Below are 25,349 nucleotides of genomic sequence, written 5' to 3'. Positions count from 1 at the left end.
TCTGTCCATCTAACATTATGGGTCTCTGTTGATTGCGCTACTGTACGAACCCGTTCAACCTCACACGCTACCTAAATTCGACGTCGAAAGCCAAACCCATCCACGCCCTGTGCCTGTTCGGAGGATCGTCTAGCCTAGGGAGAAGTGTCAATGTCATGATGTACAAGTTAACCAAACTGTTGTGACCGAATCAATCATTGTTACTTAGAAACGTGGATAGGATTCGGCTTTAGGCTTAAAGTAAATTATAAAAAATTTAATATACATAAAATCAAGTTTTCTATTATATAATTTTTAGAAGTTCGGCTCTTTAAGTGCGATTCATTTATATAAGGAGATTTATTGCTTAATAATTGATATAAACAGTTCGCAAACTGTATAATTTTTCACAGTTAAAGTTCATACTGAAAGTAACATATTTTGTTAAATTAGAGTAGCTAAATAATACATTAAGATTCTATTGACAGTTAAATAGTGCAAACTGCAAATAATTCGTAGAGTAAATCCATTGCAGGCGGTATAGAATCACAACAAGTAAGACAGTTCATATGATAATGTTTACCCAATCGTTTACAAAATTCCTGGCAAAAGAATAGTCTCCATGGAGTAACTGGATGGGGAAAAGCCCAATTGAGGGCATCCTCATGTGGGCGTAAAACCCCCATCAACTTTTTACAAAAAAATACAATTAAACTTAACATAGCGCATTACAAATGAACATGAATATTGTCAAAAAAATAAATAATGTTAAACTACATACAAAATATAATCGTCACTTATAGGATTCATCCAATTTAAATTTTTTTGATGAAACTTCGGCGTTGGTTCCCCAAATTCAAATAGGTGCACCAGAGAAAACGTGCGAATACAAGCTGCAATCGGTTCGTTAAATCCAATTGTAGTACGGTGCAATCCCGTTTGTAATAATCCAGCAGAACGGAGAGAACGTTGAGGAGCACGAAAGTTTAGCAGAGATAGAATGTTCGGTGAATCAATTTCTCCAACCGTTCAGGATATGGAGGCAGGTCAAAGGATCACGCCAGGGTAGGTCACGTAACGCTAGACGAATGAACCTCTTCTGCACTCGTTTAATTCTCGAATTCCAGGCTAGTTTGTAGGGAGTCCAAATCAAACACGCATTTTCCAATAATGGTCGTACTAATGAGCAATTGCCCGTTAAAAATAATATTGCCCGTAAAAATCTGTTGCCCGTTAAAAATAATTTTCAACAAATCATTATCGCAAGCCGTATTTCCTACATGTTGGAAAAATTCTGTGATGTTTCCGGTTTTCAAAATAGGCGATAAACAGTACAATTGCAACTACCGAGGTATAACATCCCTTTACGCTGCCTCCAAGCTGTTTGAAATACTAATAGGAAAAATAATCTTACACGAAGCTAAGTCATATATCTCCACCGACCAACATGGCTTCTTTCCAGGTAGATCGGCAACCACTAATTAAGCTCAGTTCATCATATCACACTGCATTAAACATATGGAGGATGGTGCTCAAGTTGATACCATACACACAGATATTAAAGCCGCATTTGACCGAGTCGATCACTCTATTCTGGTGGTAAAAATTGCTGGATTGGGAGCCTCTTATAGCTTCGTCAAGTGGCTCTGATCATAGCTGATTAACCGTTTTCTTTCTATGAAGGTTGGAAACTATGAATCATTCAGCTTCGTTTGCTCATCAGGTGTATCACAAGGAAGCAATCTTGGGCCTCTGTTTTTCTCTTTGTTTTTCAATGACGTCTGTTTTACCATACCACCATTCGGACGATCTTAAACTGTTTCTTGTGATACGATCCATAGCAAACTGCATTGAACTACAACATTATCTGGATGATCTGTTTGAATGGTGCTCCAATAATCAACTGACAGTGAGTATACCGTTCTCTCGTTTTATGTTCAAAATTTAAATAAACGTTCTCTTTTTTACGTCCAAATTTAAATTAAAGTTCTCTCGTCCTAAATTTGAATTAACGTCCTTTTTTTACGTCCCCCCAATAGTGGACGTAAAACAAGATTTGAGTGTATTTCTTTAATTTTTTCCATCAATTGTTATAACCGTTAACCGTTATAACCGTTACTGCAGGTCGTCTTAATTCCTTGTTTTAGCAGTAACACTCATTGAATTCTATATGCCTCGACTTCATCGATATAAGCAACCATTTTGCATTCCAATTATCGCTGAATTAACACCATTTCTCACCGATAGGGTTCACCCCAAGCGAGGGATGCAACTTAATTTTTGACGTAGGACTACGTTTTATGGCAAGTTTTGAGATAATAAATGTTTTTGCACCAATCGCTCGGAAAATCTTCTATTGAAAAATTGGAAATAATGAAGAAGCCTTGTCCATCTAGAAATCCTCGCTTTGTGATTGGTTGTTGGAAATGACGCCATCAGAGTGGTAATGCATTTTCACGCTTTGGCTTTTAATTCACTCAATTCTTAATAGATTGCCAAGCTATTTACCAAGCTGTTTGAAGCTATTTGATTGGTAGGAATAGTTTCCAATTATTTTCGAACAAGTTTTGGTACAATTCTGGAACCAACGAGAAAGTTGAAGGAAATTTCCATTCAATTCTACTATAACAAAGTTACAAGAGAATTAAGCGTAATCCTACCCATTCTCATTGATTGCTAATTGACTTGATAATTCCTTATTGTGATGTACCACCGACGGCAACACGAGCGGTGCCGCAGTTACTACAACAATCGTCACATTGAAAAATTGTCTGGCGTGAACAAGTGATAGCAATTAAAACCAAGTTAACACCAAATTAAATACTATTGACCGCTACAAATGCACAGAAAAACGTTATTGAACGTTATAAACTGTATTGGGATCAGCGGAGAACAACAATCTTTTATAACTTCATATAAGCAGTATTAGTATTAGCAGTTTTAGTGACTTCTTGTGCATCTTTACATAAAAATTTGTTCGTTCTTAAAAGAACGGTTTTCGGTAATTGATAAAACTTAGAAAACTTGGAACTTGGGGCTATCCCTCGGTTTTCTTTAGCAACGCAAATTCAGCCATTACCAATGCTAAACGAGTACAGCTACAGTAATGCGTAGCGTTATTCCTCTTTGGCAGCAAAAATTGAACGACTCTCTGAAAAAAAAAACAAATTAAAACGGACAAATTTACCTTCTTTTCCCAGACTGAAATTGAAATCCTCTAGTTTGTTCAACGTAGGTAATGGAATGACGGACCATGAAAAAAGGCTGGACATTTATTTTTCAAATTATACAATTCCATTATTTGCGAAGCACAGCCGATTCTTGTCGCTTGCTCTGGTATATAACACGACGTAAGCCGGCGAATAGCATTATTCAAACACTAGCTACTGCCAACATCTCATCGGCATGTCTGGACGCGGCAAAGAAGAAAACATCAAGAGTAAGCGAAAATCATGCTCGAGTTGTCTGCATGTCTGCAGTTCCCGGTCGGTCATATTCAGCGGCTGCTGAGAAAAGGAAACTATGCTAAGCGGAGCTGGAATGGCATGGAAATATGCTGCTCGCGACAACAAAACGACCAGAATTATCGTCACCTGCAGCTGGCCATCCGCAACGACGAAGAGTTGAACAAACTACTGTCCAGTGTCACCATTGCTCAGGGAGGTGTCCTTTCGAAGATCCAAGCTGTTTTGTTGCTGCCCAAGAAGATGAAAAAGAAGATTTAAATTTTCAACATATCACGTCGAAAAAACGTTCTTTTAAGGACGAAACATCTGTTCATGAAGAATTACCACTAGATATACCAGCTATTTAGTCATTCTGACTGGTACCGGTATAAATGTCAATAACATAAAAATAAATTTATTTTTAATCTATATAGAGTAAAATTAGGTATATAAAATGTACTCTGTACTTAGAGCTACCAAACTCATAACATTATTTCTGTAAGCAAATTTTACACGTTGCAGGAATTTTGAGTTAAAATTGCACGGCCAGTCAAAATTAGATTTTTCTTTCCTTCATTTCTTTCCGTTTCGAAAAGATAGGCAAACCTTTGCTGTAGTAAGATATTCAAAATCATTTAACAAAGAGACTTTCATAATAGACCATTATTCCTAAATCTACCGGGTATTGGTCGGATTCCGCTCCTTTGGAACCAAGGTGATGCCATTGTTATTGTACCACACTACTTGGTCGAATTTGAATAGAATTCGTTTGCTAACTAAACTTTTATGGTAACTTCGACTTCTTTTTTATTTTCAAATCTTTCGTTAAATTGCTCTTCATAAATGGCCTTGCACCACTTTTAGTTAGCACTATCTAATTGTCCGATCTTTCTTGGGGCCCTTTTGTCTCTCAGCCACTTGTACATCTGACTTCTTTTCGGTAATCCCTATACTGCCCATAAAAGCATAACTGTCCCATATAGAATTTTATCGATTTTGAGAAAAGCACGAAAGTAGCTTATTTATATCCTAATTTATCTAAAAAACTTTAATTTAGACGGACTTTGTTCGAAAATTTTTCCAAAAAATATCAAACCTGAACTGTCCCATACGAAAAATAAAAGCATAACTGTCCCATAATAATATTGTCCATAATAAACATTTTTTTCTGTCAGCTGAGGCAACCATAAGGCATTATAGCTTTGATAAAATAATATTCTTTTAATTTCCACCTGAATAGGATAAAAACTTAACAAAAAAAGAAATATGACAGTAATACATATTTGTTTTTAAATTTAAGACCACAAGCTTTTTTTAATCGGCGAAGCTTTCACTGGCACAATTTTCTACGGCGGTGTCAGGGAAAAGAGTATTTAATAGAGCAGCTTTTCTCTTCGTTTTGATTTCACGATATCCTTTATTCTGATGTTTTATTTCGATTGAAAAGTTTTCAAAACAATAAATAGTGCTGTTTTTTCAACAGCAGGACACACCTGTTTCGAACTACTCGAACTTTATCAAGTTTGCTGTTATCTTTAACAACAAGGCTGCTCTTTTTGAATATTATTTTTCAAATATTTTTGAGGTATAGCCTTGGTTAGGATTTATAATTTGTGATTACGAAGCCAGCATCACTGGTTCGAAAAAGATCGACGACTTTATGTCCAACACCGCGACGGCTTTCTTGCCTTCTTTAATCACGACCTTGAGATCTTGGTATATTATAGGAGCGTTTCTGTAGCGCATACTTTGGCGTAGAAACTATCTTTCACTATGTACTGGCAAAAATTTGAAAAAATATGGAACAGACATGCTTTTATTTAGCAACTTGCGCTTGTAAATAAAAGCATAACTGTCCCATCTTCAAAATTTTGAAAAAATATTACATTGGTCTTTAATTTTACAACAAAATTTATGTGGATAGTTCAATTACTAGTGTAACGTGATGTTTTTGTCACTTTCAATCTCATTTTCCCACGCTTTACGTTTTTCCATATGGGACAGTTATGCTTTTATAGGCAGTATAATACGACACAAAACCTTCTTTACGTTTTTGAACTTCTCCCTTGTCAATGGCTAACCCATTACCCCCTTTCAGAAAGCTCTTCTTGTCGTCCAGTCACTTGTACAACTACCATCGTTTTAAGGTGAAAGTCGTCAGAGGCCAGCTGCTTTTTTACTGATTTCAGTACTTGTTTCTACTATCGTTTTGTTTATGCTAAGTTTATGCTGAGTTGCTAGTAGTAGGTAATAATCTGTTATGAACAATTATGAAACGTAAAATTGCGTATCTATTTTTACTGTTGAACGAGATCCGACAGTAATTCTATCACATACAATGTTGTTTACGGTGAATTTTATTATCAGAGAATTTTATAAGTATATTTTCGACACTTAACGTTAATTTAACAGCGAAAATTATTTTCCAATTTCATGCTCAACGTAAATATGGCATCATTCCCGTTTCCTTGGTAACGTATCAACAACGACGGTCGCGGATTCGGAATTGCAATCGAAACGAAGTAAAGTTTTTCATATCAATTCAAGTGAACAGTTTGAGCAAAATCATTATAATATCTTACCAAATAACTGTTCGGGTGGTAAATTAAAGTTTTCTGTATTTCAAGTTAAGTTTCACGAGTGATGTGAGGAATGGAACGGCCGAAAAAAATTAAAGAAAAATCGACGGCGAAAAAGTGAAAATATAGTGATGAATTTTAATTGGGCAGAAATCACAGTATTTAGTGTAAGTTATGCCCTGTAGTAATAGAACCTGTAGAATGCAATGTTTAGTGCTTCGAGTTGCAAGATCTGATTACGGCTAGCAGGTTAGTTGAACCAATTTTATTTTTTGTGATGGTTTGCCGAGTCTAAGGGAGTTTGTTGATACACTAAAGCAGGGAATGGAAGGGTGATATTCAGTGTCATACTGACTGCCATAAATGGACTCTGACGACCTTGTCCTTAAATGCAAACGAAACACACACCGTCACCCATTTGAACCTTCCTTCTCATTTGTACAAGACGCTTCCCCCTTTTGCCCACCCTTTTTACTGATTCTTTTAAGTCAAGAAACACGTGTACCAAGTTTGATGAAGAACCGTCCAGGCATTTCCGAGTTATGGCGGAATATATATTCATACACACATTCGTTGTTCCTCCCCTTTTTGTTAAGTTCCACCTTCTGTCACGTAGCCAATTATGCCCCTTTTTTCAAATAGTCTCCCTTAGTGACCCTTGTGCCTTGAAACTTTTCAAACCAGTCCTCTTCTTTGTTTTTTGAACATACAAACTCCGCTCATTTCCATCGTGCCTCTCCTTGATAATTGCAAGTTGCATTCAAAAAGAGCCACCACTTTTGCATGAGTTTCAGGACTAACTGCACACAGGCACGCTGTCAGGGGGGGGGGGGTCGGGGTACACGTTCCACGTAAATTTCGGAATTCGCGTAAAAATAGTTTATACACAACTAATCGCATATAAAACGACTTCAGTGTACGATAAACTAAAATTATAACTAGGTAAGAAATATTTTTTACTAATGTTTTTACCATCGTTTCATATCGGAGGGAAGCGAATGCTCATGCCGTTGTCGTAGCACCGTTATATCCTGAAAGTGAAATTGTTTGAACGTGGGCAGAACTCCAAGATCATTTTAATCTAATCAACGCATTCCAGGACAGCTCCGTTCATCTTAAAATGAAATGAGATAAGCACAATCAATGATGGTATCCAGCAGTGCCGTGTTTTCAATCACTAGCAATCTTCGACAGATTTCACAGCTAGATAGATCTTTAGATCGCCGGCACATACCAGTGCGCATTCAAAACCCAGCAGAATAGCAATGTCATTGAAGTACTAGGCGAAAAGTAAAGGCCCCGAGTTACTGCCTTGTGGGACACCAGAATATTACTGCATGTACGTGAATCTGTGGCATGTGACCTGACAGGTATGAGCTCAGCCATGTAGTTAGTCTATCAGATACGCCGAGTTTAGAAAGCTAATGCAACAGTATTTGATGATCGGCCTTAATATCCGTGTACACAACTTCGTTTTTAGTTCCGGTTTCCATCAATGAGATGCAGGTACTAGTGAAGTCGACCAAGTTAGTCGACCCAGAAGGACTCGGTATAAATCCGTGCTGATCTACTAATAGTAAAGCTACAGTGGTTATTGCTTATCAGCTTATGATACGTCTCACTAAAAACAAGTTTGTTAAATCGCGAGGTACAAATAAGCATGCAGTGCTATGTAAAAATGTTTTCCCAAATACTCAGTTTTGTGGATAAAATCTTCCCCTCTCCCCCATAAAATAAAATTCAGGTTACGATACTGAATTCCTCACGGCACACGACTCCTTCAGGGTGGTGAAAACCGCCCTACGTTTAGTCGTTAAATACTCCGGGAACTGACGAGCCAACTGAGTAGCCTTACTTGCTGAACGAAGAAATATTACTTTGGTTATCTCATCAATGACCAGTGCAATAGTTATTGTCTTCTACAGGTTTCAATCGCCTCACCAAAAATTCAACGCTGAGACCTGAGGCCTATATACAATACACTATAGAATAACCTATTTAAGCATCTAAGATAATAGATGGGTAAGTGCTACCTTGATCATCTATTATCAAACAATCAAGCCGATTCTAATAAAGATAAACATGGCATCAGGTAGAAAAACTCAGATTTTGTTTTGGAATTCTTGGGAAAAACGTTTAATGGAATAATCCTATGATATGAATTTTATCGAGCTTGAACGATTTGCCCGCAGCCCAGGCACTCCGTGCTTTTCGACAACGCTCAATTCGATCTCAATCTCACCCTTGCCCTAGAGAGACCGACCGCATGGGCGATTGTTATTTACCGGTAAAAGCACGAACCGGTTATCGCGCTACATTTATAAATACAGTGTAGCACAGTGCAATCTTTTTTACGCTTATCTCTCTAGGAAACCAGTACCTACCCAGCAGTGGATCGGCCGCCGAACACAACAATTTAGCCTTTTTTGTTCGTAAACGGTACCCCAACTATGAAAAGGGGTCAATCACACGACCGTCCGTCCGTCCATCCGTCCGTACGGTTCAGTCCAGTCCAGCAGCAAAACAATAGCAGTAAAGCTAATTAATCTCCGTGACCGAGTGACTGACATAAATGATTTTATTAATCGATGATTGGATCGCTGACCACTTCTAGCAGGGCGTCCGCCTCAAGGTTTCGGTCAAGGTTCTTTCTGACTATCAACAAAGTAGAATGATAGGGCTAAGTTCAGAAGCGACTTTTAGAAGGGAATTCGTTTCGGTTTAACGGTTTAACACACTTCCGCGTGAACTAAAATTTTAATGATTAATCTGGTTTAATCCAACTTTAGTGAGCAGGCCCATTAAATTTCTAGCAATTATCTGGCGATAAGATAAGTGCCTGTGCCCTGTGCATATGTAAATTAAACTAATTGTTTAGTTGATGCAAATAACTTTGTTTCAAGTTGCAATTCCGGTTTCCACGACGGCATCACGGTAGCAGAATTTCCTGTTCCTCCGCTCCGCTCACGACGGCGTTGGCCATTTTCGTTACCGACCGGGTCAGATGCGCTTCGATGCCGGGCTTCACCTGATCCAGCAGCAGGCTCGGAAACGAGTTAATGGCATTGTTCCCGAACTGTCCCAGATTCTGGTCGCCATCGAAAAGGTTGTCCAAATAAAACCGGGCTTTGTCGAACTTTAGTTTGATGTCTAGCGGTTTGAATTGGACCAGGTTTTTGCCGTCTTTCGGTTCTAGGAAATATTGAGCGGTCACGTCCGCCAAGGTGTCAACTAGAATTGTAAAAGTAACTCGAAATATAATTCACCCAAAAGTATTATTTGCGGAGGGTTCCTCACTGAGAGTCATGTTGAAATTTCCTTTACCAAAGATTCTGGACAGAAGAACGTACATGTTCAGATCGTACTTTCCCTTAACAAACAGCGAAGGCAGATTCAGGCGGAAGTTAAATTTCTTCTGGGGCAGGTCCTCACTTGTGAAACAAAAAATTTTTTCTTACCTTAAAAAGATCTTCCAGGAGGTCTCAAACGCTAACTTACCGAAGTTCAGTAATTTTGTAATCGCCGATTCCTTCAATCGTCGCATTGCGTAGTAAAACTTCAAAGTTCTGTCCGTTTCGGATGTCCAACGTCTTGATCTGGTACGGATCCAGCATGGGTGCTGTTCGTCCAGCACCGAAATCTCCCAACGCTAGAGCCGACCGGATGCTGTTCATTGCGTTCGTGACACATTTCGACAGATCAGGGTCGCTTCTAGAGCAAACCATCGATTGCAGGATGGGTGCTGCAATGAAATAGATTGAAGAATTTATCTTAAGGATCTATTCTGGGACAAACTTACCAATTTCACCAAGTCCAACGGACAGGTAAAAAACGCTCAAGATGAAAGTTGCTCCTGCCAAATGCATTTTGCTTATCTGCTGTGGTTGCAAGTGCGAATCAAATGCACTGCAGCTTTCTTATTTATAGAAATTCAATTGAATCCGGGTATGGTCATTGCTTTGCATTTGCTTTTGTGTGAGGCAATATGGGTCACTAGCCGACGTCGTCGCCATTCAGCATAGAGCCGAGCAACTTGCTGGACAAATTCCCAGGCGTCGCAAAAGTCGCACGTTATGCCCATCCCGATTCCTGGTGCCGGCCGGTGTAGGGCTCTTGAAGAGAACTGCGTCCGTCGCCCTCCACAAGTATCGTCCGCAGTACTTTCTGATTGAACACGACAAGTGCGCGTACGTCTTCTGTGACCAGCGGTCTATTAAAGGGGTCAATAGTACCAACAATATTAAATCAAGTTTGTCGTCCTGTTCTGTTTACTGATGAGCTGAATAACAGAATTGATTCAACTTACAATGGTATGACTGTTGAAAGAATTAAATTACTATAATCTAAACAAGTTTACTCCATCCAGCAGCGAATAAGATTTAAGATATCGAATGCGTGAGTTCATGGCTAAAACATACCAGTTTGAGCAAAGGGCAGCCTCTTTGTGCTAATCAGATAGCTCAGACCAGCTGAGCTAAGATCAAAACAACTACACGAAAAACGAGCTACTAACTCAAGCCGGATCGGTACAATAATCGACACGCAAATCATCTTTATTGCCGCAATAAATCTATCTCGTTTACAATTTTTATAGTTTCCTAGGACAAAAGCAAAAAAAAATCGACGAACACAAGTTGTGCTTTGCATTACGCAATCATGACGGAAGCAGTTCCGACTCTTCCGCGCCCTGTACCACGCTGTTCGAGATGTCGGTGAAGATTCGGGCCAGATTGCGCTCGAACGATGGTTTGACCTCGTCCAGCAGCAGGTGCGGATTCTCGTTGATGGCCTTGTTGCCGAACTCTTCCAGGGCCGGATCGCCATTGAACAGGCCGTTGAAGTTGAAGCGAGCCTTCGAGAACTTTAGCTTCAGCTCGATCGGATTGAAGCGGACGTAGGTTTTACCGCCGCTGGCGGCCGGTACCGTCTGGTATTCCATTCGCATGCTGGCGATCGTGTCGTCTGAAATGAGAAGAAATTGATTGCTATTTAGTAATAGTAACTCACTTGAAATTGACTGCAATTTTATTGCACATATTATCACAAACTTTCATCAGAATTACATGAAAATGTCATGTGCTAATAAACTGCCTCTTGGATTCAATTATTGTTGGTAATAGTTATCGCAATAAGTTCCGGGAAAGTTATACAAAAGTAAAATTGATGCTACGCAGGCCTTGTCATAAGACGTTAGGGCAATTAAATAAGTAGCTACTTAAAATGCCCTATCCTAAGAAAATTTAAGGTAGATAATTAGACAATCAGTGTCACAGTCGGGGTTGAAAACTTCTAAAATTTCGGTGGAATCAGGACTTGATACAGTAGAATTCGATAAGATTCTCAATCGTAGCACAAAATAGTTGTTTGAAATTGGTCATTCAAAAATAATAATTTTGTTTATTTGAAATTTAACAAAAATAATTTATATTGATTCTATGTTTGTTCCTGAATGCAGGCTAAAAACATACCGACTAATGTCAACATATGCCCGTTTTTTTTGGGAATACATATAAGGCCATTACTTTGCCATGATACTTTGCTTCTTCAGCAAAAGACCAAAACGAATCAGCCATCAGCTTACTGCCGATTTCAGTCGTTTGAACTACTGAAAAAGTAGGGTATGTTGCTGCTTCATCGTAATTGGCTATTGCCGTCCTATCCAACACAAATTATTAAAAATATCAGCGATTTTTATGACACACAATGCAAAATTAGTTATTCGCTGTTATTTTAGTTTGTTGACTATCATACGCGATCAATCAAAGTGAGCTGAGATCTGTTTAAATACTTTTTATCAGCTTTTAACTTCACTTTTTGCACTAACGTAAGAACTGACGACACTATTAACACAAGGCATAACACTTATCGTTCTTACAAACATAAATGGTATATTTACCTTTTACCGACCGGTTTCGGGCAACTAGCCCATCGACGGGGTAATGCCCAACGGGGTAACTGATGTGTGGATTTTTAAACGGTACGACGAATTTAAGAAATAAAGTCAGTTGCGTAATTTCAATAATCAGCTTCAATAATCGCTTTTCAGTGATTTCAAAGTTCACGGATCAGAAGGTAAGTGTGTTTTAGTCAAATCAGCACAAGAACATTTAACCCATTAAGCCCCGCACTTTTCCCAGCAGGGATAGAAAGTTGAAACTTTCAGGAAAATTCTCTTTTAGGTCAACTAAGAAAAAGCCGCTGACATGTATTTTTAATTTTGACCCTGTGTCCCGCAACGCTACGTTGCGAAAACGCAACGCTGGGCATTAAGGGTATACCGTTTTTGCATACCTTCATTATTATGCTTATAAGTGCTTCATACTTTTTTACCGTTAAATCAAATTTGGGATTTTTTTTGTGATTTTGAGTATTAATAAAGATTAAATGAACGACTTAGAGTATTACATGTTATGTTTTATGATAGATATCGAAACATTTGGGTTGGAGACCATCTTTGCACTAGACGCATAGTAAGCAGTTTGAATGCCAAATGCATGTCATCGCAGATGGTTAAATGCCTACCAACGCGTTCCGGAAAGGTTGTAATATTAAATTTGGATCCATGAAACTGTCGCTGCCATCACTCAATTCCTCCAGATATTTCGGAGGCAAAGGTACTTTAACAATTTTATTACGCTCTTATCACAACGGCTTCTTCATCAGCCATCAGTGTTTGAAGCTGCGAATTCTATGTTATGTAAACTTTTATAATGTTTCCGGGATGTTTTAAATAAGCGAAAGATAAGATTTACATTCATTTGTTTACTAAAAAGCAACGACATCAAATCAAACACCGCAGCGAACGAACGAAAACAAACGTTCCCGTTGCAAATTTTGAATATCGTTACTTCCTAGCGTTGCGTTTTCGCAACGCAATGCTTCAAACCTATCTTAAAATTACAAAAATAATCAAAATTATGAAACAAAACTTTTTTTGGCAAGCAACCGATTCTTACTAACACTGATTGATGATAGGTCAGGCGTTAATAGAGGTGAAATCGAGTTTTATGAGCATTTTTCCTTAACTGTCTGAAAAATAGCAAAACCTGTTGTTTTGTCACAGCTATAATTATGTTACATGTAACATCTGACCTTTGAGCAAAAACAGGTCGATTAGATTTTTATCCAATCTTTCTTTGTTTCTCAGGGTCCAAGTTGATATCTTCAACCGGGCCTTCTCTAGAAACGAATGAAAGTGCGTTGCGTTTTCGCAACGCTGGGAGGAAATGGGTTAAAGTATTCATTAAATCCATCCAACAAATGATGAAAATTAGAATGGCTTTACTTACTACGACGGGAATTAGAAATAAACCCTACTACAAAATAGAACAAAATTGGATATTGAACCATCTATTTATATACGAGGCGTATGTCTGTACCGAAAACCAGGTCTCTGACAGGACGTCATAAGGGGCTTATCGGTAACTAAAAATAGGTCCCTGATAGGACGTCATGCTTCGTAGCAATGGGTTGTATTCTCAGTCACCTCACTGGTCGACTGCTGGACTACTCGATTGCTCAACTGGTTGACTAGACTGCTCGACTGGACTGGTCGATTAGATTGCTCGACTGGACTGCTTAACTGAACTGCACGACTGAACTGTTCGATTCAACTACTTGATTGGACAGATCGACTTGACTGATTGAATGAACAGCTCGAGTGGACTACTCGACTTAACTACTCGATTTGACTGCTTGACACATTTACTTGACTTACTACTCGACCCGACTGCTCGACTTAACTGCACGATTGAACTGCTCGACTGAGCAGCATGATTCATCTACTCGACTAGACTGATCGACTCAACTGCTCGACTGCACTACTCGACTCGACTGCTTGATTCGACTGCTCGACTCGCCTGCTCAACTCGATTACTTGCCGCGATAGCATATGGTCGGTGTTAAATCAGTCCGGAAAATTTTAAAAAATGAGTTAATGGCAGCAAACGATCAAGAATTTTCTAAGCAACATTTTACTCTAATCAGACTACATAAATGTGGCAAACAGCCAGAGTTATAAGATGATTTCGGACGATTGATTGCTATGAACCATACAGAGCAGCAAATTTTGAATGCGTTTTTCTCGAAGTCAGAATTTTGACACTTGGTTCTGCCTGACAACACCGACCATATGAATCAGTTCGCGGCAGAAAGTGGACAGTTCAAAGCCACTTACACAAAAGAGATATTTGGCTACCTATAGAATCAGCACAGTGGAGGTATTGTTTTTATTCAGTTAAATAAAATACAGTGCGAGAATAAAAACTATTTGTTTCAGTTTCCGGCTAAGACTCTTTGATATACATCTTAGAGCCATATTATGCAATATAAGAACTCAAAGAACTAATACAAAGATTAACTATCTTTGCAAACACTGGCCAATGAAACGTATGAGATGCGCGCTGGTCATATTATCGGCGGCGGCGGCGCAGGAATAATTTTTATTCGGCGGCGGCGGCGTGCATCGGCGTGGGAGTATTTTACACCGTTAAAATACCGCGTTTCGTATTAGTTTAAACAAAATCTTTTTAGTAACCGGACTAAAGTTGACTAGTAAAACAACCTTAATAATACTTATTATGAATTATTCTTTATTTGTATGTTTGTGACTACGCAATACGGTAGGCACGGGTACGTAAAAGGCAGGGAAGGTTTGGATACGCACCCCATCTTTCGATTTTATGCCATACATATGAACGTCCGATTGCTATAGATCGAATTTAAGTTTCAGCTTTCTGCCTATGTGTTTTTTTTAAATAAATTAAATATTACATGTATTGCGTATAATAGCCGACGTCTAAAACTTTGCGGGTGAAACCGGCAATGTTGCAAATCGAGCGAGAAGTAAAGTATGCCCAGTCACATGCGAGCGAGTATAAGCAGCGTCCAACGTTTACCCAACTGACGCAAGCGCACGATACACAACCGCCGATGCTGCGTGCATACATTCTACTACCTGCTTACTAGCAAGCGCATAGCCTCAAAGTGTCTTTCTGCACAGCCCACTCACAGAGCCAACAACTCGTGAGAAGCCAACAACCTGTGCGGGCTAGCGGCATACTAGGATATATGGATCGATATTTTGCATTTTTTTTCTTTTTTGTTCACCTTACGTCCTCACTTACACACGCGCATTAGACTGCGAACCCTCGCGAGAGATCGGTGTCAGTTGCTTGGATTGCAATTACGAACGAAGGCGGCGACCGATAGTTGAATACACACTCGCAAAGACTTGTCGCAGGGCATGAAAAAATAAGGGCGAGAGTCCCAAGGAGATGCTCATGCCGGCGAGTTCGTTAGAACAAATGGAAATCAGTATCAGGGTAAGACCGGCACCTAATTTTGTCAGTCAGTTTACAGGCACGACAAAAGTCAAATCATGTACTTGAGTCTCAATGACCTAGTAAGTTCCGTATCCACCGAGAAAGTGACCAGTCCTTTGACTTGAAAACGCATGATGGGTTATGTGACCTCAAGTCACACCAAGATGCAACAATTAGTTCAATAGAAGTTTATCTAGAATATAGCTAGGATAACATTGGCTAGATCTAAACATGTCCCGGATACTTTTGAAGAAATGATTTGGTGACCGGACAATCTATACCTATAAAAATGGCTTTCTGTCTGTCTGTCAGTATGTTCCTTATAGAATCGAAAACTACTGAACCGATCGCCTTGAAAATTTGCATGTAGGGGTTTTTGGGGCCGAGGAATGTTCTTATTATGGTAAGAGACCCCTCCCCCACTAAGAAACAGAAACACGACGTGTGCATCAATCATTGCTTTGTCATTACTTTTGTCAGGAGGAATATATGGCGTACACAAGAAATGTTTCAAACCATTGATAGTCGGTTCTCACACATAACTGCTCCAAATATCTCCCATTTGCAGTCTCGAATATCGTGCTAGAGGTTCATAGACGTACAATTGTCATTGATAAGGTATGGTAGATACTGGGACGAATAGGCATGTCCTAACAAAGACTTTAGGACAAGTGTTATTTTCTACACCCAAAACTTGAAACTATTACTTTAAAAGGAATAACGAAAAATTCTTCTTTTAGTAACAACTTTGTTACTTAAAGAGTAATAGCGTTCGTCGCCGGTTGAATAATAACATATACTAATGCACATTGTATACATTATACAGCCCAACTGTTTGCTGTTTGCGCCCGCGCTTTGATTTACATTCATAGCATTACTGTTGGATAGCACTCAATACAAAAACGCTGAATGTGAATGTGCGTTGTAAGTTGAATTTGCTAATCGTTACCGTTTGCATCGGGGGACTAGCAGTCCTATTCCTTCCTATAACAAATTACAGCAACCGCGGGCCGTATTCGAACGAAAATTAATCGGCTGAAAACTGTCATCCGGAACTGTCTGTTGTTTTTTTTATTGTAAAGATGATGACAGCATTACCATTTGTGCAATCATCAAAACATCTAAGCAACCATGTGCTACTCGTACTGACAGGAGCATCAGATGGGACATAACAAAGAGCAACGTGACTGACATTTGAAAACATTTTTTCACCAGCTTTTCAAAAGGGCCAATTTGAAAATTTAGATAAACCGAGTTGGGTTTTTTTCCTATGCTAGCCCAGCAGAGAATAACCCTTACTCGGTTTGTTTACATTTTGCAGATTGGTCCTTTGAAAAGTTGTTGCCGACTAGCAATATGTTCGATGTTAGCTGCAAAATATGGCTGCCTGCTAGCACCCTGGTTTGCATCTGTAAAGTGTGGGCGTATTGGTAAGTTTTGTTTGCGTATTCCAATACGAAAGAGTAAAACTGCGCGGCCAGAATTTCTGGGCAAAAAGCAACTAATTATCCATTATCGGATATTTTGAAAACCATGGTTGTTTACTGAATTGCAGTATATTTTTCCAGCTAAAGTACAACGTTAAACGAGTAAACGAGAAATTGTTCTATTGAGCCATATGAATAAAACAGTTTGCATTGCTTTTATTGTGTAAGCCTTATGGAAGAAGCAAAGCAAACTATTTTATTTTTACCGGCCATTGAATTCTAGAATATAGTTCTGCATAGAAAACATAAACATAGCTTATTTTCAAACATAGCTTAGAAAACGTAGCTTATTTTCAATCATCCGCTCTGAAAAAAAAAATGAATTGACATGCAAACTAATACTAATTTCCAAAAGTTAAACAAACTAGCAGCTCTGGTCATGACAAACATGTAATCGGTTTTAATTATAGGGTTCATCTACCAGTTATGGACCCTTTTCATATTATGAACCCAGGCATATATTTTTTTCTAGCTTATAATTAGTTTTGTATATATTCTGCTTGAAACAGGATAAAGGAAACATCAAATACACTTTAATTTATAAATTTATTTATTAATAGTTTATTTATCTTCCGAGTTCGATAATCAATGTATAAATATCAATATTTTCACCAAACGAATATTTTTAGAAGGGGAAAGTCGCTGAGAACATTGTGCTAGGCACCTTCCAGGGAACGATTTCTTACATAATTCAGCTCATTAATCACAATTGCGGTACATTTATTGCACAATTTGTTGCACACTGTGCACTCAAGTGACACCTTTTTGACACCTAAACTTTAAAATCTTGAAATTTAGCAGCTTTGCCAATTTTTAACATTGTCATACTGAACAAACGAGCACAAGTTTTAACTGATCTGAACCTTGCCGGCACAATAAGCTACAATTTAAACAAAATTGGCACGAATATGGTGCATAGTGTTCTAAGCGACTTATCATTGTATTTTTAGCAAAATCTATTAAACGATTTACAATGCAAAAGATGTCGTATTTTGCAAATCTTCTCCATGTAAATACGTTAGTATTCTTGTAACAGATTCTGTTTGTAAGATTAATGTGGAAAATACAGCTCAACAATATGATGTGACAATATTGTTAAAGATGTAAACATAACTTTTTGGGCATTTCGGGTAATCAATTAACTACCAACAATCAACTTTTCTCTCATAAGAGAAATTAATTCAAGTACAAAAATGTCTTCTTCTGGTTATTATACCCTATAAGATGCAAACGGACAAAAGTGACGTCGATCTGCGAATGGATCCATGTGGTTTGAAAACTGGGAATAGGTTTCTAAAATCACAACTGCTTGATTTCGGCGCTGGTGTACACATACGCTAGCGCTAAATTTAGTTAGTGAAGAATAGAGTAATGAGCGAATATCACATCAATACAGCTACAAAAACTAATCTCTAACTAACACATATAGTACAATTTGCGAATGTGTGGTTCATTGCAAAAACGCATACATAGATGCAGCGGTCATTTTTCTTGTTACTTTTAGGTTGTTACTCTTTTCATCTAATGTACGGTCATAAGACGAAAAAAGTAATAGATTATTGCTCAAAAACAACAAAATATTCTCCCCGAGTTTTGGGTGTACATTAGGTCGTCACATTACAAAACGGAGAGCAGTTTCTCTGCAGGCTACGTATGAGAGTTGACGTATTTCAATATAGCAAACAAGAATATTTTGATGACTGCAGCAAGGATGTTAATCTATAATTGATCTGGAATTTATACATATTTTATATCTATATATCTACAGTAATACAGCAATTTTATTTTTATTTTTGTTATGAAAGGTCCAAATAAGTAAAAAGGGTTGCATTTCTCTTTTATTTAGACCACTGGTGGCCACGATATAAGCATAATGCGGGCTAAATCAGATCTCCTCAATAGATCCGCGGCCCGAAATAACTTCTGACATTAATAAATTTAACCTATAGTTCCCGTCCTTCATCCATCAAACCAGTCCGCGGGCCGCAAGGACCATATTCAAGAGCCGCAGTTTGGCCATCATTTAATGATCGGTGTAAATCCAACCAATCCATCCGATCCACCAATGGATCGGTGTAAATCAGACACCGATTACATTTGTGCAAGAGGTTGGGAGACAAAGAGGCTGGGGGTGGGATTAGGGAGGTGGGCCCCCGATGAGGAATATATGAAAAAAGGTTCTATTCCGTTTCTGTTTAGGGTTTTTCGGATAGCCAATAGATACATAGTGGTCTAGATTACAGATGAGAGAGCTGACTGGAATGAGCTTAAGGGGTTATGTAGGGGGAAGTCCTGTTTGACCGGACGGGCCTCTATGCCCGGACACTGGCGATTTCTGAAAAACAAAATATGATAAAAATATTTGGAAAGAATGGAACAATAGAATGTTATTGGTACTATTATCCAATTCTTTCCAAATACTTTTGCCATTCCTAGTTTTTCAGAAATCGCTAGTGTCCGGGCATAGAGGCCTATCCGTCCGTATGTACATATATTTGAGTATGCACACAGAAAAATTTATGTCAATCCGGCAAATATTATCGAAGTTTTACGCATATTTATAACGACGTATTAGAGCGACTGAAGAAGGAACGTGAAACTTGCAACGCCTGTTTCTCAAAACCGTGTTTTCAAAGTCGGTGAGCAAGATTTCTCGAAAACGGCTGAACCAAAACACTTCAAATTTTGATACGAGTGTCCTAAGGACATTTTCTACGGATTAACCGAAGGGTTTTCCTCACCGATTAATATTTCTCATTTTATGGGCAATTTAAGAGCAAAATTTATGCCAAAAATCGATTTTTTATGTTTAAGAAGCTGCTATTTCGTCAAAAATGATTATATTGCTAAATCCTTCCTTTGGTTTTTCGATTTCCAATGATTCATGTTCAAAGATATCGTGCTCACCGCAAGACGTCGAATTTTTGGTCCACTGCACAATATAAGATTCTAAAAAAATCCCTCCAAGAATCCCTTGAGCTTAGCATTTCCGACAATATCCAAAAATGTTTAAACTACACTCTTTTAAATAGTAGAGAATTCATCGCCTATTGTCAATCAGTGTTAAGAAATCACAATCACTCACTCAGCACAAGGTTGAATTTTCCTTTTCCAGTCGCTTTCACCAGCAGAATATTCATATCCAAATCGTACTGCCCACTAACGCGCATCACCGGAATCGTTGAAACAATATCGAACCTCTTCTCCGGCAAATTATCACTAGAACAATGAAACAAAAACAATTTCACCAATCAGTTCAGTTAGCTCGATCACCGAAAAACTGCATTTCACGCACCGAAGTTTATCGATATTGAACTCGCTGGCACCGCGAATGGTAACATCCGTCAGGGTCAGCCGAAATCCGGGTCCATTATTGATGGCCAACTGCGGCAAGTGCATCGGGTCGAGCTTCGGTGCCGCCCTTCCGTCGCCATAGTTTCCATCGGCCACATTTTTCCTGATCCGGTACACCACGTCGGTGATGCACCGGGCCAGATTCGGATCGTTCCGAGAGCAAACACTGAGTACGGGTGCTGTAAAATTTTTTAACGAATAACAATTCACTGCGTTATTTTTTATTGAGAGGGGTGTTGGGAGGAGGCACTGCATACCGACGTAGGATTTTCCGTAGTGAAAATTCAAAACCACCAAACATTGGAGCAGGAAAAGTTTCATCGTCCTGCAGATACTCAACGCTCGACACTCGACTCGGACCGTTCACAGAAACCGTTCTATTCAATTAATACGCGTGCGATCATCTCTCGGCAAGAGTTTTATATAGACAGATCTTCGAATTAGAATCGACCGTAGAGAAGGGGGCATCAGAGTAGGAACTAGCTTTTTATCGATCCCATGATGCTGCCGGGAAAGTTGTGAAAAGCGAGAACAAAAAAGAAAAACGTCTGCCGTTAAGCGGCTGCGTGCGTACTGCTGCTTGCATAATAAGCTGTCATCGATTGAATCGCTCGCATGATAAAAAGCGGCCGCCGGCCCCATGGAAGGCGCCTCAACACTGGCAAATTCTTCCATGAATGTGAGGTGCAGTGTTTGGTTCTGATAATTAACTAGATTAGATTAGGGTAGAATTTTATCATGATTTCATGATCATAGTTGTTGGTATGTAATAGGGAATACCCATTACTAATACTGATTACATTCCATACTAATTTGGTGATTTGCATCTTGAAATATTGATAATCAATTTTAAATGAGTTCAACCTTTTAACGAATGTAATGAAATCATGCGTCAACACTGGCATGCCCAGGCTGAGGCTCACTGGGGCACGTACCTCACCAAACAATTTGAATTGCGGCGATCAACTCAATGTAACAATACCTATAAAGAAAATATGGGACATCCGGCCTTTTAGTAAAATGTTTGGTCTGGAAAAACGATCGTAGGGTGGCATAGGGTAACGACCCCAGAATTCGCCCCTTTTATCAGGTTTTTATGCTGTAAAATGAATAAATCGCCATATTATTATAAAATCAGTCCTGAACTCAGACAAGTAGGATTATATATTAATATTCTATCTATTTTGGCTATTAGGAATCGCGAAAATTGAAATTTGATAGCAAAAAAGCCAATTTTGTGCAGGAACCTCTAGTACCACATTTCGCCCATAGCTATCCAAAATTCGTCCCCCATGTGACCCAGATTTCGCCCACTTGTTATTTGTTGCAAATTTCCCAAATAACCTCAATTATTTTGTTAGAATTGTTGTTACTATTATTTAACTTTAAGATTATGTCTATCCAGTCCTTAATATGGCAATCAATTTGTATCAGGAATTCGTTAAATGTTAATCTAAATTGAAATAAACTGATCATCATCACCTCCTGATACCTGATTCAGTAAAACTAAAAAACACAGAGAAGGTGGGTTTTTACTAAATGTTTATTTTCATTGCAGTAAAATAAGGCTTTTGACACTCGTCAAAGATATTTAAAATGAATAGTGCTTTTTCTGGTCCTTCGTTGAATTCATTTTCACTATTGATATGTGGACGAATAAATACAATTCAGTGCCTACAGAAGGGTACAATGTTTATTTTAATAGTTTAAATAAACTTAAGGGGGCATAGTACTTTTTACACCATATTTTTTGCCTTATTTAAAATATTTTTTTCTCGATAACGCGAAAAGCGAATCGATTCGGGTTTATTGCTTGCTAAACATTGCACTTTATACTAATATTTGCAGTTTTGTTTGCATATGTGAACCTCTTCCCCTCTCCCCTACGGCTCCTTGAACATGATCATTCGAAAAAAACATGATTTACGGTACCATGGATTGGCGCTGGGGGGCTTATCCGAATTGAAAAATTCCAAAACGACCTGAAAGAATATTAAATTATCTCGTGTTTGACCCATCCTTTTTTTAAAATTCGAACGCATAACAAAATGGCGGACATTCAAACATAAAAGTAAGGTTTTTAGCCGAAAAAATTGACTTTAAACATTTCTAAAAAATACAAAAATTGTAATATCGAAAAAAGGATGGGTCAAACACTAGATAATTTTGTTAGCTTTGAAACAAAAAAAGAATCATGAGAATTGCTTCAACCGTTCTTGAGATATTTATGGTAGTAGTAGTAGTAGTAGGTAGTAGTAGGGGAAAGCCACCATCATTTCAAGGACTTGCCAATGTATGTGGGTAGAATTACAGTAGATCCAAATTTGATTATCAAATGAATTTCACACTAATGCTGTTACAGAAGGGCCAAAAGGGATTGGGCGGACCCACAAGCAGAGGCACTTGTGCGCATTCCGGGGTTATAAGAGTCGCCTTCCAGCATTAGGATCCTTCCATGTAATAATCAATTTCGCTGTACCAACTTTAACCCACGTGATGATTTGTTTGTTTTGAATTTAGAAGTGCCATATTTGCTTCAGACCATAAGGATTCAGGTTGGCAATCCATTCCGTCATCCAGCCTTCCACATTTATGATATCAATAATAATACTGTTAATATATGATATGATATTAAGATGAAATGTGGTATAAATGATAAAAATAGAACAATCTCACCAGCAGTCCTTCGTATGGAATAGAGTAGCGTCCTTTGGGTTCCATAAATGCTTCTTATTTAATTTTAATTTTTAAAAGTTAGTTTAATTTTTCATTCTGGTATCCATGTGCAGTATTAAAACTCGTTTTGGCCAGTTTTTACTATATAGCAGGAGATGCTTCATAAGCTAAAACGAAAAAAATAATTAAAATAACTTATTAGGCTTACCTATTAGCTAGGCCGTGTGGCTCCGCCGTCTGCCCAAAACCGCGGTTTTGAGACCAGGCAGCCGGGTACCACCCAGCAACGCACCTCCTAGCTTGGCTACTCAATAGAGCATTACCAGGTATGGCCACGTGGAGGCGCTAGGTAGGGGCTTGGGATGGCTAGAGCTATATTGGACGCTCATTTGCCTTCCCCATTTCATACCCGTTCTTGAGATATTTATGGTACCGACTTTCAAAACCTGGTTTCGAGAAAAACGACGTTGAAGTTTTTATTCGCTGTGTAATCGCTCCAGACATGCGCGGTACAAATAGCTGTAACTTTGTCAATTTTTGGAATTCATCGAAATGACTTGAAACACAAATGGTCAAAATGTTAATCTTTCGAAATAATCAATAAAAAAATTTCGATTTTTTTAAATTGAAAAAGTACTATGCCCCCTTAATGATTACTTATATCATTGTTTAGTAATTGTTTGGGAAAGAGTAAATGTTTACTGTGAACAATAAAAAATTAGTTGAACTGGAAAATCTTGATATTCGGCTATATATATTGACTAATCGAAGGTGAGACTCGAGTCCACAACCTAACCTCTTCCCCAAGAAATAACTAAGCTTAACTGCTTAATATAGTCAATAAAAAGATGAAGAAAAAAATTTTTTTAGTAAATCACTGTCTGTAAATGGGTATGTCGGTTTACAGTATTAAATATTCCTGGTAACTGGTAAGCATACCCATCTTACCTACTCAACTAGGATATTTTTTGACATAACTTGGAATTCTTAACTAGCATTTTTGGTTAGACCGGGTTTGTAATGCTAAGCTATTAGAATTTTCATGATATTATCGAAATATTCTATTTTATCAACACGATTATTTCTTTGTTGTCTGCATTGCACATTAAATACTTTTCAAAGTTTTATTCATGACAACAATTTTATTGCGCTTAGATGCTTTAAAATAGTAGACGGATTTTTCGTGTGATTTTCCAATAGTCAGATTTATTCTCATGACAAGAAAAATTGTGATTTTTGAGAATATTATGCGCGTCTTATTAATTCGTGCGGTTTTAATCTTATTATCAATTTCGATGTCGATTATTGCTAATTCAACAGTTCGTTTGGTAGAAACCCCATTAGCCCATGTTTAGCAGGTAATTCTTTTGTTAGATGAATTCAAATGAAGATATGATGTGCTTTCTGCATCAAAATATTATTTATTCTATACTTTTACTCACCATTTTGATAAATATAAATCAGCGAACAAACTAATCGATTGTGACTTACATTTGCTTATGTGTGGCATATTTGCATATATTTGATAGATGAGGGCGAAAACTGGTTCACGCAGTAAGTTCGGCTAAGTATATACAGATTCGACCCGGGCGAATTTTGGAACTCATATGATTTACAATACCCAGTTTTCGCCCAGTGCATTTATGTTCTATTTTTAGCAGAATTGCGATAAAATATCAAAATAAAAGCACAATTATGAAATTTGAAACAGATATAACCAAATTGATGCGAAAAAAGTGCAAACAGATACGATTTTCCATTACTTTTCCTCAATTTTATTTTTCGTGCTCGTTCTTGAAAATGGAAAAATCGCGTCTTAAATACATTACCTATTTTTCAAACCACATTAAATCATTAAAATACATAAAACAACACAACGAATTCTATTCAAATAACTGAAAACTGAGTTAAAATGAATATAAATTAAACTAACAACTTATATTTCAACTATATATTGAGTTAAATCACGGGAATACCAATGGGAGGGCGAATTCTGGGGTGGGGGCGAATTGTGGGGTTCTTACCCTATCTATTATTACTTGTCACAAAAAAAAGATCGATTATGTTAAAAATTTTGAACCTTCGAGTGCAGTTTGATGCAAAATCAAGTTGCAATTGTACTAGCAATTGGACAAGGAAACTGATTAGAAATTGAAGTTTAAATTGAACTTGAAAGCGGACTTGACACAAGACATCAAATTAGACTTAAATTTGGACTAATTCGGGTTTAGGGCTTTACTGCAATTTAAGCTGGAAATTGGACTTCAATTTAAAGTAATTTGGGCCGGAAATTTTACTTGAAATTAGACATGCAATCGGACTTAGAACAAAACTTGAAGTTTTATAATGGGTTGAAATTCGAAATAAAATTTGATTTGAAATTAAGGATTTGAACTTAGCATTAGAATTGGAATTGTCATTGAACTTGAAATTAAAATTCCAGCTGTTCAAGAAATTGGACTAGAAAACAGAGTTTAAATTAAATAAAGATTGGAATTAAATTAG

At 37.9% G+C, this 25,349-nt stretch overlaps 2 protein-coding genes across 2 annotated transcripts; both read right to left on the bottom strand.

Moving 5' to 3' along the window:
- Positions 1 to 8,933: 8,933 nt before the first annotated feature.
- On the bottom strand, positions 8,934 to 9,870 carry LOC128741009 (uncharacterized). Its single transcript, XM_053836584.1, has 4 exons — positions 9,804 to 9,870; positions 9,503 to 9,746; positions 9,302 to 9,435; positions 8,934 to 9,235 (listed from the first exon to the last, which is right to left on the bottom strand). Exons 1-4 carry the CDS (start codon positions 9,868 to 9,870, stop codon positions 8,934 to 8,936), a joined length of 747 nt encoding a protein of 248 aa, XP_053692559.1.
- Positions 9,871 to 10,658: 788 nt separating this feature from the next.
- LOC128741008 (putative beta-carotene-binding protein) lies at positions 10,659 to 20,509 on the bottom strand. Its single transcript, XM_053836582.1, has 4 exons — positions 20,426 to 20,509; positions 20,110 to 20,347; positions 19,900 to 20,033; positions 10,659 to 10,966 (listed from the first exon to the last, which is right to left on the bottom strand). Exons 1-4 carry the CDS (start codon positions 20,487 to 20,489, stop codon positions 10,659 to 10,661), a joined length of 744 nt encoding a protein of 247 aa, XP_053692557.1. The 5' UTR covers positions 20,490 to 20,509.
- Positions 20,510 to 25,349: the final 4,840 nt, after the last annotated feature.

The sequence above is a fragment of the Sabethes cyaneus genome, chromosome 3, assembly GCF_943734655.1.
Source record: "Sabethes cyaneus chromosome 3, idSabCyanKW18_F2, whole genome shotgun sequence".
Taxonomy (NCBI): Eukaryota; Metazoa; Arthropoda; class Insecta; order Diptera; family Culicidae; genus Sabethes; species Sabethes cyaneus.
This window is presented reverse-complemented; position numbering and strand designations above follow the sequence as displayed.